The sequence below is a fragment of the Crocuta crocuta genome, unplaced genomic scaffold, assembly GCF_008692635.1.
Source record: "Crocuta crocuta isolate KB4526 unplaced genomic scaffold, BGI_CrCroc_1.0 scaffold125, whole genome shotgun sequence".
Lineage (NCBI taxonomy): Eukaryota > Metazoa > Chordata > Mammalia > Carnivora > Hyaenidae > Crocuta > Crocuta crocuta.
In genome coordinates, this window is record NW_027531143.1 from 8,841,236 (window position 1) to 8,855,630 (window position 14,395).

Sequence of the window (14,395 nt, forward strand, 5' to 3'; positions counted from 1 at the left end):
TTTGAGGAACCACCAAACTGTTTTCCATAGCAACCACACCATTTTACATTCCTGCCAGCAACACACACGGGCTCCAATTTTCCTACATCTTTGCCAACACTAGTCACTTTCTATGCAAATGTGTTTTGTTTTTTCCTTTAGTAACAGTTATCTTAATGGGTGACAAGTGGTGTCTCATTGTGGTTGTGATTTGCAATTCTCTAATGACTAGTGATATTGAGCATCTTTTCATGTGTTTATTGGCCATTTGTATATCTCTTTTGGAGCAACGTCTATTCAAGGCCTTTTGCTCATGTTTTCATCAAGTTGTTTTTTGTTGTTGAATTGTAGGAGTTCCTTATATCTATCTATATTCTCATACTTAATCCCCACTCATATACAGTGACAAATAATTATTCAGAATTACTTTAAACTTAGATTTTGTACCTTTANCTGAGGCAAGGGAAATAAAAGCAAAAACAAACTATTGGGATTTCATAAAAATAAAAAGCTTCTGTACAGCAAGGGAAACAATCAACAAAACTAAAAGGCAATCTATAGAATGGGAGAAGATATTTGCANTGTGATATGTTAGTTAGTATAACTTACGCCCCTTAAGACTGTAAGGCAAAGGAGTCTCAGAACCTAGATAACCAGAAATGTCTAAATTGACCTAATATCCTTTATTTTCCCCTATGTTTAAACCATGTCATCCATGTACCATTAAAGTGAGTCTCAGAAGTGGAGGTACATTCTAAAATAGTATGTAAAACTAAACAGTATTCCAGGTCTTCTTTGATCCTTCTATTTAAAGATTTATGGAGCATGTACTGTGCGCCAGATACTATAAATGATATAGAAAATCCTGCCCTTGTCTATTTGCAATTTGCCTGTTCTACATTACTGACCTTGGGAAGGTTGGCAAATATACAGTGGATCACAATCACCATTTGATATTAAAACTAAAAGCTAAGAAAACTATGACATTAAATTGGATGTAAAGATTAAGAATTCCTAGCAACACAAAGTTTCTAAGTTGTAGCCATTAATGCGATATTTAGTCGTGTATGATTCTCTGGTTAAGGAAAGGAAGATATGTAAAATCATAGACTCACATCCGACTAAGGCCCTATTTAAGTCATGAAAATTATATGCTGCCCAAATTCCAAACTCCAGGTTCCAAAACTGAGACAGGATCAATATAAGGGTTCCCTTCATGCCTGGTATACCAACTGACACACACAACAAAAGTTCAGAACCTTGAATAATATCTACCTAATTTGCTTTGCTTTGTGAAGTATGTCTGTATACAATATCAAGCTTAATGTATACTTTTAATGATGTTAATGGTGCATAAAGGCTGTTTGGCAAAGTTATGGATTCTACTTATTTTTATTAGAGACAGAGAAGTAAAGCATAAGCTAGTACAAAATAAAAATTCACTTCAAGGCTATGAGATATTACTGAAAATATATTCTTTATAATAGAACTTCTTGCTTCACTACTTCAACCCAGCAATTACAATAATGACCAGGAGAATGAGTATACAGTTGCTATGTATTGAGAGCCTATGCCAAATACATAATGAACATCATTTGATATGACTATAAAAAGTATCTCATTTTAAAGATAGGAAAACTGAGACTCAGAGATGTTAAATAATTTGTATAAGGCCAAAACCAGCTAGTAAGTGGCAGAACCACTATTTGACTTCCAATGTCTGACTCCAATGCCATGTTCATCCACGATACTTCATTTTACTCATTTCAACAAGAAATCAAACATTCAACGCCTCTTCTATTTTCAGTAAACATATAGATCATCCTAAAAGCCCTTTTATGAGAATAAGCAAGGGAGCACATGAATGTTATTTCACTGTAGGATTACAAAACTATGTGCCTCATTATCTGAAAAGGGAGAAAGAATTACTCTTTGTTTTTTGAAGATTATGAAACGCTTCTCAAGTATTCTGAGTTACTTCAGAGAAAACTACTTGAAGAAGAACTGTTAAGAGTTTCCGCTTCCAATATTGGCCAAATAGCTCCTATCAAACCAACTTATACAGATATAACTATAAATGCAGGCCAGAATATTTTTAAAAAACATTGGAGAAAGACCCCAAAATAAGCAAAAATTAGAGTGGAGAGGTCTACATATAGAAGAAAGGCATTTCACTAAGTGAGTGTCTGATTTTTTTAAAAATATGCTTTTAGCAGGAATGCAAGCTATNCAGAATACACATTCTTTTCAAGTGCGCATGGAAAATTCTCCATAACAGATCACCTGTAGTCTTACAGGCATAGAGACCCAGAGGGTAGAATACGGAGTGACCATAGCTGCAGGGAAGTGATAGAAGAGAAAGCCAGAGAGGAGGAGCTTCAGATTCTGAGTGTAACCTCTGCTTAAATCTCTTGGAGGAATCTGAAGTATGTATTGATGTGTTAGACACCAAGCAGCCCAGCAAAGCCTAAAAGAACTGGACGGATACTTCAGCAGCCATTTACCACACTAGAAATGTGAATACTCTAAAAATAGCGTTTCAAAATATACAAAGCAAAATTTGACAAAATTAAAAAGAGAAACAGAATTACAAAATGATAGCTGAAGATTTAACAGCCCTAACAGTTGAAGATTTAATAGCCTGTCAACTAAAAGAATATCTCGATTAAAAAATATTAAAAATAGTTATTTTTAAATGTTTATTTATTTTAGAGAGAGAGAGACAGAACGTGAGCAGGGGAGGGGCAGAGGGAGAAGAAGATATAGACTGTGAAGCAGGCTCCAGGCTCTGTGCTGTCAAGCCTGATGCACGGCTTGAATCTACGAACCATAAGATCGTGACCTGAGCCAAAGTCGGACACTCAACTAACTGAACCACCCAGGGGCCCCAATAGTTATAACTTTTATAAGATTTAGAAATCTAAAAGCAGTTACTCAGGTTTTACCACCTCAGAAACACAATGGATCATGGCCCTTCCTCTTGATTCTCCCTCTGAGTCAGATCTACACATGGATAGAAGGCAAGCATAGGAAATAGTGTTGGCCCATAAACAAATGTACTTTTCCTAGTTATCTCAACAAAGAGAATACTATATCTGTTACCAGTTTTCATTGAATATCTGGCTTTAGAATTAGGACAATTTAATCAAACTATATACCTATTATGAGCATGTACTAGAACAAAGGTCAGTCTGACCTTCAATATGCCTTTTTATTTTTCAGCACTGCCTGCTTGTGACAGTTGCATAAATGACTAGAGACATTGAGAATACTCTGCAGGATCAAATAAAATCTTTGGGGCCATCTGGATTTCTCGGATTGATTGATCCTAGCTTCCCTAAGATCTCAAGTCTATTTCTGTTCAATCAAGAAGAAGACAGGGGCACCTGAGTGGCTCAGTCGATTAAGCGTCCGACTTCAGCTCAGGTCATGATCTCATAGTTCGTGGGTGCACGAACTGTGTCTCCCTCTCTCTCTGACCCTCCCTTATTCATGCTGTAGCTCTCTCTCTCAGAAATAAATAAAAAGCATTAAAAAAAAATTAAAAAAAGAAGACAATATAGGTATAGAGATATGTAAACCTCAACAACTACAATAAACTCATGATTTAATGTCCAATCCATGTCATCCCCTAAAGTAATTTTACTCTTCCAGTAGTCTATGAATTGCTTGACTTAAGCTATGGTTATAAAATGGTTATAATGTATTCTATTTGTTTGAGGAAGTCAAACATCACATTTCATATTTATCTAGGCATAACTGATAGGCTGCAAATGAAAATAAAATTCTAAGGAATATCAACAATATATAAAATGGGTAATTAACTTTATTTCTCTAGGCCTCATTTCTTTATGAAAAGAATGAACTCAATGGGCTCCAAATTTCTCTATTCGTTGCTACATATTAACTTTGTATACAGTATAGCAAAATGGAAGGAATCTATAGAAATAACCATTTGCATTGATATAACAGAAACCAAGATGATGAATCTTAACACTCAATGAATATTCTTTGGGGATGACTTCAACACTGTCACACACAAGCTCTTTCCCTGAATACAGTCATTTTTCTCTTTTAGATTTTTGATGTTTTAGATTTGAGCACTGTCACATAAAATGCCATTACAGGAAACAACAGGCAGGGGGCAGCAGATTTCAAAGAGGAACAAAATGCAAAGACATTCGTGACAATTGTTACAGAAGAAAAAAAATTTTCTCTTATCCTTTTCTGACTCTTCAGTTGCCATCCATTTAAATTATTATCTAATTTTAGAATTTTAAAGTGAGTATACAGGTACATGACAAAGCAACATGTTATTAAAATTATAATTATCATAACAATTATGATTCTAAAGAAAACCAGAAATGTGTGAAATGTATGAAAGCTCATAAAATTAAGCTTATGCACTCAAAATTTTATATATATGTGCTATCACATATATGTGTGTGTACATGTGCATATTTATATATCTTTTTGTTTTTGTTTTTGTTTTTAACATTTCTCCCCTTCAGTTAGTGAATGAAGACCCTGTGATCTTCTTTAGTTGACAAACTCCTGCTTGTTTCTTTGCTATGACCATAAAAAAAAGAACTTGTTACCACTCAGGGAAAAAACTGTATGTTTCTGAAAAGATTTTTTGATGGTAGGAGACTATTTAGCAGTTGATAATATTAAAAACTCTTAGAGCAGTGCCCTGGCAAAGCATGATGGCACACAGAACTCCACATTCCAAGGGTCTGAAGAACGCTTGACTTAAAATGAAAGTAGGCAAGAAGCCTCAGAGGAGTTTCTTGTTATGGTTGCTTTATCAATATTCCATTAATTTATACAATATCACACCATTTTAAAATGGATTTTAGAGAAAAATTAATCATACCAAGGTTGAAGTAAAAGTAATAGTTATCACCACCAGTTTATAGACAGGTAAACCTAAGGGCTACAATGAGTATGTAACTTGCTCAAGTAAAACACTGCCCTAAGGACTGAAGGAGGAAAAGAGCTGGTATTCCCTTAGTCTAACATGTGGAATAGTGACAATAGTTGTGTCAGAGACTAAAATGAACACAATTTATTGATTGCTTAATTATTCTTTATTACTTACCGGCTTCCCTTGAACTCCTCTCTCTCCAGGGTTTCCAGTCTTACCCTGTATAAGGAAGGAAAAGCTCGGGTCAAGTAGCTCCCTCACAAAATATTAATCACACACCAAGAAAACGGGGAAGATTTTACATGCTCATCTTTAATGTGAAATGTTTGACTACTTACAGTAAGACCATAAGGCCCTCTTTTTCCTTGATCTCCTTTTTCACCCTAACAAAGTATCAATACCAGAGGAATTAATATGAATGTGAATTATGGTCTTACGCATGCTAGCATACACTTGCATACAAGAAAATAAGACATCAAGTATATAGTTCAATATTTAAAAGAAAACATTTCTCTGTGTGTAGTAAAAACTCTATGTTTCATATTTATACCAAGAGAAAATTCAGAACCATACTTTTGTAAGGAAATACAACAGTTTTAAATCCGGTAGAACATATATAGGCTTAAAAAAGCTTAACTGCATGCAAAATAGAAAATCAGTGTTTACCTTGGCACCTTGTATACCTTGTTCCCCTAAGAGACCATCTGGGCCTCTTGGTCCCTAGGGATGGAAAAAAAATCCTCTTGTTAATTTTAAATATTCTTTTTTTTTTAAACGTCACGCATCCTTACAAGTGAACTCACTATGTTCTTGACAAACCCCTTCTATTTGTTTCTGTGCGATGAACACAGAAAAGAATACCACTAATTGTATTGATGAACCTCTTTGTATGGGACAATCAGGCCAGTATTTTCAAGATTTAATGCCAAATAATAAATCATAGGACCATGAAAACAGCTGATTCAGTTGTGGAGGTGGTTATAATACAGGTTTGTTATTTCACTATTTCGTTCATCTTGTTCCCTCAGGAGTTAGCCACAGTAAATTCTAAGAACTGTACATTAACTTAAAAGTGACAAGCTCATTAGTCCTACAGTCTACTTGAGTTTTATATCTTGGGAATGGCATTCTTCTCTTTGTTAGAAAATGAGGGTGCACTGCATTGTGCCTGCTATGCACCTGCTTGACAGTAGTTACTGGAGATGGTGGGGGTACAGAAAAGGGACAGAAAATACAGCTGGCAATATTCATATAAATTTAAATCTCAGCTAAGTTGCTATCAATATTCTGTCATTAGCTGTGAAGAGCTGCTCTCTAATTAAATGACGGTATACGTCTCGATCCCTAAACTATAACTCTCCTTAGAAGATCTTAAAGTCCCTTTCAAAGGAAATAACTCAGTTCTGTAATGCTGACAACGCTGTAGTATCTCTGTGGAAAAGGGATGGCATTAAGTGTCATGGGGATACACAACTGTAAGAAAATTCCTCCTGCATGAAGCTTATAGAATGGTAAGGTAAATTATACAACTGATTATAATATAGGGAGATAGAAGGTATTTTAAGGGTTAAAAGGACTCAAAAGAGGGTGAGAACTTTCACATTTTTGTTTAGGGAGTAAAGATATCATTTTGACAGTTGGAGATCATGCTCTAGAAGGAACTCTGGACAGAGGGATAGTATGAGAACAGGGTACAGAGGTAGGAAAGAAGATACCTAAGAATAAAAAAGTTGTTTAGTTGGTCTATTGATTACATGTAGTATTTCTTAGTATTTCTATACTAAGAAATAATTACTAAGAAATAATTTTGGAAACAGTTTATTTTTAAGTCAATAGGCAATGAGAAGGCACTGGATGAGTAGTGATACAAATTTCTGACCACAACATGCTGATATGAAGGAACACCTTAGGTGGGCTTGGTTTAGCTTTCTGTTCTTAAAAAACTGCTTAGTATAATAGGATTCTCTCTCTTCCTGAGTACTTTTAGGGTACTGCATTCTCTGATACCCTTTTTTTAAAAAAATTTTAATGTTTTTTATTTATTTCTGAGAGAGAGAGAGAGCGAGCAGGGGAGGGTCAGAGAGCGAGGGAGACATAGAATCTGAAGTAGGCTCCAGGTTCTGAGCTAGCTGTCAGCACAGAGCCTGATGCGGGGCTTGAACCCACTAACTGTGTGATCATGACCTGAGCCGAAGTCGGACACTTAACCGACTGAGCCACCCAGGTGCCCCCATTCTCTGATACTCTTAAGCACATTCATGGGATTAGAGAGAAAGCTCACACTCCAGGAGGATCTATAGCTCCACTGGCCATACTAAAGTTAAAGCCATAGCCCTTCAATAGCTCTTCAGTCTCAATCTGTATTTTAGGTACTCCACAATTTGTCCCTAACTTCCTTTTCTGCCCTATTTTTCCCTAAAAGACTGTAAACCTAAATTACAGTCTTATTGTGTAGAATCTTGAATGTCAAGGTGAGGAATATGGACTCAACTGAATAGACAGGAGACTTTGAAAGTGTTTTACTCATTTAGCAAACATTTGCTGAGTGTCTATTATAAGCCACGCACTGTTTCAGGCACAGAAGATACGGTAGAGAGAAGAGACACATTCCTAAATTCATAAGCAACCAAATAAATATGTAAAATTAAACTATAAAATGACAATAAATAGTCAAGTATAATGAAGTAAATAAAAGAGCTCAAGAGACTAGAGAGAATTCAAAATGGGAAGCCCTGTTTTAGCAGGTGATCTGAAAAGTCTCTCTAAAATGATATACGGGTAGACACCTGATGGAGATGAGATTGCAGGCTTTGCAAATAACTTGAGGAAGATCATTCTGGCAGAAGAAATAGCAACTACAAAGGTCCTGAGGTGGGGACATGCTTGGAATGTTTAACAGTTAAGTAAAATTTTTAAAAGAGCAATTATTAAAGGATGACTCTGAAGTTTTAAGTGCAAAGATTCCTCAGGACCTTATTCCAATCATCACCTTCACCTTAAAAATTCAGCAGCCTGTACTGATTCTTTTTCTCTGTCACCTTCTAGGCACATTCTCTTCTTTCTGCCCTGTAAGAAAACACTTTGAAACATTTTTTGGAGTCATAACAGAAGGTGGTTGAGGGAATATGAAAAGGAATGAGTGTGTCTGGTGACAGATGGTAGCAACTTGTGGTGAGCATAGCATAACCTACAGAGTTGTTAAATTGCTATGTAATAGACCTGGAATTAATATAACAATGTATGTCAACTAGAGTTGAATTAAAAAAAAGGAACAAGTTGTCAACATTCAAAAAACACAAAGGAAATAAAATCTACAGTGAAAATGTATCCACTGTTATTTAGGTACTTAACTCTTCTGCAACCTGAAATCTCTTTCTTGGATATTTTGTTAGTAAATAATTAGTAGAGTGAGGACAGCATTAAAAGCAAACAAACTGGAAGTGTAGGTTTGCTTGAGTGGAGAGAGAGAATGAGGCTTGGATAGAGAGGGGGTATTTAATTTTTTTTAAAGTTTATTTATTTTTGAGAGAGAAAGAGAACGTGAGCAGGGGAGGGGCAGAGAGAAAGGGAAACACAGAATCCAAAGCAGGCTCCAGGCTCCAAGCTGTCAGCACAGAGCCTGATGTGGGGCTCGAACATACGAACAGCAAGATAACGACCTGAGCCACAGTTGGATGCTTAACTGACTGAGCCATCCAGGCACCCCAAGTTATTTTTTTAATACTTGCTTTAAAATATCTGATTATCTATAAATCTTTTGAAGAATGTATGCTGGCTAAGTAAAATATCTGATCTTTATCTTTTTAAAGAAAAGTTGAAGTTTGCTACAATAAGTGGCTATTATTAGGTTCTGAAAACTGTAATAAAGTCTGAAAGCTTAGTACATAAATTAAACATGTTTCATAAAATAGCAAGTACTTGAATTGTAGATATTAATCTTAAACAATTGACAAAATTCCTGAATAATCAATATAATCCTATAAGTATTACATGATAGGAAATAAAACCACTAATCATATAAATCCTACAATTTAGAAAACTGTGATTAACTAAAAACACTGATATAAACAGCACACTTGTTTATGTAGGAAGCTTTTACAAGAATTACAAGACCATCTCTATAAGACTTGTAATCAATTTTAATAAGCTAAAGTATCTATGAATTAAAGAAACAACCCTTATTCACAGGACAAATGTCTTTGTAACTTGGATTCAGTATGTTTATATTTCCTTTTAACCACATCCATCTGTTTTTGGTTGACCCCTCTATTAATTTTAGATTACTCAGATGCCTAACTAATTATGTCTAGCAGTCTTTTCTGGCTCTTGATTAATACAGCTGGGACAAAACATTCCCTTAAAAAAACCCTAATATTATCTATGACTTTGTGAGAAAAAAGTCATTCTACTCTTGTTATGAACTTTTCCAGGAGAAGAAATCACACAGGAGGTTCTTCATCACTTGATGTACTCCAGGTAGGACCAGCATCAAGCCTTATTACAAACGCTGATGGCTGGTTTCCCAATATGGTATCCATTTCCATGAAGAAACCACAATTCAGAATTTTTACAGTCATATACATTCTACATCTTGCATAGAAAATATTATTTCAAATACAGTCATTTCAATCTTTTCTCCCTATTTAAGTCCTAAGTAGCATAGAATACAGAATTGTTTAGTTGTATGCCTCTATACCAACCCTCCAGACAAAGGGTACAAAATCTGAAGTTGCCTAAAGATCAAAGACCCAATCCATGGGTAAGAAAAGAGAGGATAACTTTGGTTGGTGTGTGACCTCTTCTGTGAGGGCAGCAGGACACAGGACATAGAAGTCTACATTGGGGAGACATCACTGAATCAGTTACTTAGCCCCATTGAGTTCCATGTGTGCATGAGGGGCAGCAACTAAAGTTGTGTTAATTCCCAGTGACCCAAAAAGGCTAATCCACCTTCTTTCTGGTACTGCAGTAGAGAGAATCTGCTAGGCTATGTTGTCTATGTGGGGGATATGATTGTATATATTATATTAGCTTTGGCATATTAAATTATTTTACTATACTTAAGTAACTATTCTTTAGCCAAACTTGGCAGGTGAAAAAAAGTATAGAGTATGTAGGATAAATAATAATACTTTACATTTGTGCCAAATCTCCCACCTAAGAATCTCAAACCATAAGAATGACACTTTCCACCAATTCGGCTTTTTTTTTTTTTTCCCCAGCTATATAAGAAGCAGGATTATACAACCTTCACAAAGCAGGTTAGACAAATTTTCATTATTCTAAATTGTTTAGGTTGTCTTCTGGGATGGCAGATATTGTTGCTTGTCTGAACTTTTCTTATCCTCTGGAAAAGTACCAGTACTGTACAACATTTCAAAAGCAAAGTAGGCTATAACTAATTAAATAGTAAGGTCCATGTGGTCCAGATCCAAAAGTCAGTTAATATTGGGTCCTCCATGGTGTAAGGAGAATACTTGACAAATTGTAAGAAATCGGTAAATGTTAGATAGTTAGATAGTTGAATGGCACATGGATGGGCAGGCAGACCCCTAAGAGAGTGTCCTATTCATGATGTTCACATGGCCATATGATAATGTGCTTATAAGTCACAGGCAAAACAGTAAGGCACTAATTCTATAATAATAATTCTCTGTGTGATCTAAGTGTCAGTGTGCCTGGGCACAGCTTCTTCTCCAGTGTACTGTGACACAGTTGTGTGCCACAAAGAGGTTACAAATGTGCTGGGAAGATCAACCGCCTCAGTCGCTGTTGTGGCAGAGAAGAGCTGGAGCATAGGGACTTTAAGCCAGACACTTTTTTCATTTGTCTCAGTGGGTTAGACATATACTGTTCCTCCCTCCCTCCCTCCCTCCCTTCCTTCCCTCATTTTTGCAAGAGAAAACCAGTGGGAAGGATGAACCTAGAGAATTGAGATCACATCCACAGTGGAGAAGAGACTGATAAGAAGATAGTAGAGGGGCGCCTGGGTGGCTTAGTCAGTTAAGCATCTGACTTCAGATCAGGTCATGATCTCGCAGTTGGTGGTTTTGAGCCCCACATCGGGCTCTGTGCAGACAGCCAGCTCAGAGCCTGGAGCCTGTTTCAGATTCTGTATCTCCTTCTCTCTCTGAACCTCCCCTGCTCACGCGGTCTCTCTCTCTCAGAAATAAATAAAACGTTAAAAAATAAAAATAAAAAAGAACTAGACAGTAGAAACAAGAAGATAGTAGGTGACATCTAGAATGGAACTTTCTAATAATATATTCTTTCTCAAATATTCTGGTCTTCAGTTCTTTTTCGTATTTTCAATATTCATGAATTGCTTGAAATATTCTCCTCCAAAGGTAGTATTTTTATTCTAGACTAAGCCTTCATTTCTAATAAGAATTCTTTGTTTAGTAAGTACTGAATAGACTTTAAATAATTGTGAGAAGCCATTCTGGGAGAGAATCAGTAAAGGTATTTGGAGGATAAGAGGAAAACAGACTGTTGAGGAGGTAAGAGTTGACAAAGTGGCAAATCAGAAAGGGTAACAATCTCCTCAGAGGCCATGGGGAGGTCAGAAAACCATGAGAAAATGAACTTTCCATGTGAATTAGCAGATAAAACAAGTGGTTCAGAGGAGATCTTGCTCAGATACATGGCTTCTACTTGGATAATCAACAAGACCTCAATTAATTTATTAACAACATGCAAAACACAGCAAAGTATTCTGCTTTGTTTCAACTATCACAACACTGGTTGAATTTCTCACTCTGAATAAAACAAAGTCGACTAAACACACTGGACCTGACCGAGTACTGAATGCTGGCAGGGTATAGGCCACTAAATGACAGTGTGGATACAGATCATCCACTGTCATTTTTTATTTTATGATTTTAAATATCATTTGGACTAAAGTAGATGTGACTATCAAGATTATTTATAGATTGTAAATCTATAACTCAGTAAGAGAAATATTTTTGAGAAAAGAAATAATAATAAAGACAAATTTGCTCTCTTTCATCAATCTCCCCTCAAACACAGGACATGAAACTAAAGTGATTCCAACTGGGCATTCATAATACTTGTCTCCCATTTGCCAACTGGAAAATGCAATTTTTGTTTTGTTTTTAACTTTTGTTAGTTGGACACCGTGTTTTTAGAATTTGTAAGTATTTTCTTCACTAGTTCTAAAAATTAAGGTAAAGTCAAGGGAGAAAGAGAATTGTTAAAGCCCATATATTCAAGTTTATCAAGGGAGAAAAACTCCTTAATAAGCATAGGCTTGGGAGTTAAACACACTAAGATTGAATCCTGATTTTGTTATTTCTCTCTGTGCCCTTACAGGCCATATACTTAAAGTCTCTGAGCTCTGTTTTTTCTCAGCTAGAATATCTGAGACTACAAGTCTTCTTTGGGTAGTTTTGAGTAGTAATAATATATATGCTCAAGTATGTATATATATATGTATATATATGTATATATATATACACACACATATGNTTAAAAAAAAAAAGAATTAGAAATCTTTCAATCTTTGTGTCTCTTAAACATTAAATCCTTTTTTTTTTAATGTTTTTTTTTTATTTATTTCTAGGAGAGAGAGAGAGAGACAGCGTGAGCAGGGGAGGGTCAGAGAGAGAGGGAGTCACAGACTGAAACAGGCTCCAGGCTCTGAGCTGGCAGTCAGCACAGAGCCCGACGCGGGGCTCCAACCCACGAACCGCGAGATCATGACCTAAGCGAAAGTCGGACGCTTAACCGACTAAGCCACCCAGGCGCCCCGAAAGATTTCTAATTCTTATGCATAATTACTAAACCACGGTGATTCTATCACTCCTGATTTACAATGAATAATACACTCTTAGCCATCCCGTGTGTGTCTTCATTCCATTTTCTATTGTTCTTATTTTGTCAGGATGTTCCTATGTAAGTCTATTGTGGGCAGAAAAATAATTTATTTAAACATCTTCACATTTATAATTCTCCCAAAGAATGGAGCTGGAAAGTGAGAATAAGAAAGAAGGGTTCTACATGAATTAGTAAAATTTGTAAAACACAAGATGGGAAATCATGATTTTATCAGTATAGATGATTATGAGTCACACTTCAATTAACGTAGGGGATTCATCTAATCTAACAAAAATAAGGGAAAAACACCAACAATATCTAAGCACAATCTAGAAGATATGGAGCTATTTTTGCTGAACGCATTGTAACTATGAAGCCATTTTTTTGAGGTTAATGTACTTCCTGCATTAGAGAACTTACTCTTTGGCCTTTAGGACCTTGACTCCCAGGTGGTCCTCTTGCCCCCACACGACCCTACATGTTGAAAAATTAAAAATCAGTTATGGAATTCACAGGAATGTTATCAAAATAGTAGTTAGGACCTTGGGAATTCTTAAAATACAATTGGTTGTTCTCCTTAAAAACATGCTTTATTCATGAAATAAATGCCATACTTTCCTCCCCCAATATTCTGCTATTCTCCCCTCAGTATTCGAAGTAGTTTTCAAGAGGAACACGTACAGAGTGACAGTGGAAAGACACCCATTTAGCCAGTCAAGCCAGCTGGTACATCAAAAAAGCAGTGACTATTGTGGCAGGATTTTTGCCTCATTATTCTAGACATTTATGATAATCCTATCACATAAAAATAGATTTTTTTTCCTGTTCCCATGAAAAGGTCACAAAATGCACCAAATTAATATGCCACAAATAGACTGTAATGAAGATTAAGTTATTATTTATTACGAAGTCAATTACAATGATTTTTTAATAGTCTAATAAAGACTCAATTAGAAAACAAATTTATTTATATAACATTAGGTCAATAAAAATAGTGATCTTTTATAGAATCTTAGGTTTATTTATCATCTTATGTGAGTAAAAAGATTGACAAACGTGTCAATCACCATGAGTCTTCCTAATTTTAGGAGTCAGTAACATGTCTATCAATGTACTGGAAAATCAGGCCTCTCTTCCAAACAGGAGCTTCACAAAACAGCATAAATCATTTCTGATAATAGCTCTGTTTAGGTAATTATTAGGCTTATCTTTTTCATATTTAGATTGAAAATAATGGTCAAATTTTGATAAGCCAAACTTAATTTCTTTATAGACATGATTTTATTACCTTTCTCTATATCACAAGCGGAGTATTTTCAAAACTCAATTTTTGGTCAATAAAGGTATATTTTCTATGACTTTTATCAGGTCATTTGAGAATATTTCCAAATTTCTGAGGAAAATATGTTGGAGCTTGTTTGTGATTTGTTTATTCAAGCTCACTTCTCAGCTTGATAACTGTCTTCTTATATGTGGTCATTCAAAAGAAATTTTAATTTTCTTTTTGTTTTAAATGACAAAATTGTCCTAATTATTAAAAGTGAACAATAAATAATATAGCAAGTAGAGGTGAGGAAGTTTAAGATACCATGACATATTCTGGAGTGTTTTGCATTGACTGGGGAGAGAAGTAGCCTCCATCAATTTATACAT

At 35.5% G+C, this 14,395-nt stretch overlaps 1 protein-coding gene across 1 annotated transcript in view; it reads right to left on the reverse strand.

The window, feature by feature from the left end:
• Positions 1-14,395, reverse strand: part of COL24A1 (collagen type XXIV alpha 1 chain) — a 374,970-nt gene that overhangs the window by 143,571 nt on the left and 217,004 nt on the right. The window contains exons 28-31 of the mRNA XM_077771041.1: positions 13,163-13,216; positions 5,573-5,626; positions 5,245-5,289; positions 5,081-5,125 (exon numbers count right to left, since the gene is read on the reverse strand). Coding sequence (XP_077627167.1) covers positions 5,081-5,125; positions 5,245-5,289; positions 5,573-5,626; positions 13,163-13,216 — 198 coding nt within the window. The remainder of the gene's footprint in view (positions 1-5,080; positions 5,126-5,244; positions 5,290-5,572; positions 5,627-13,162; positions 13,217-14,395) is intronic.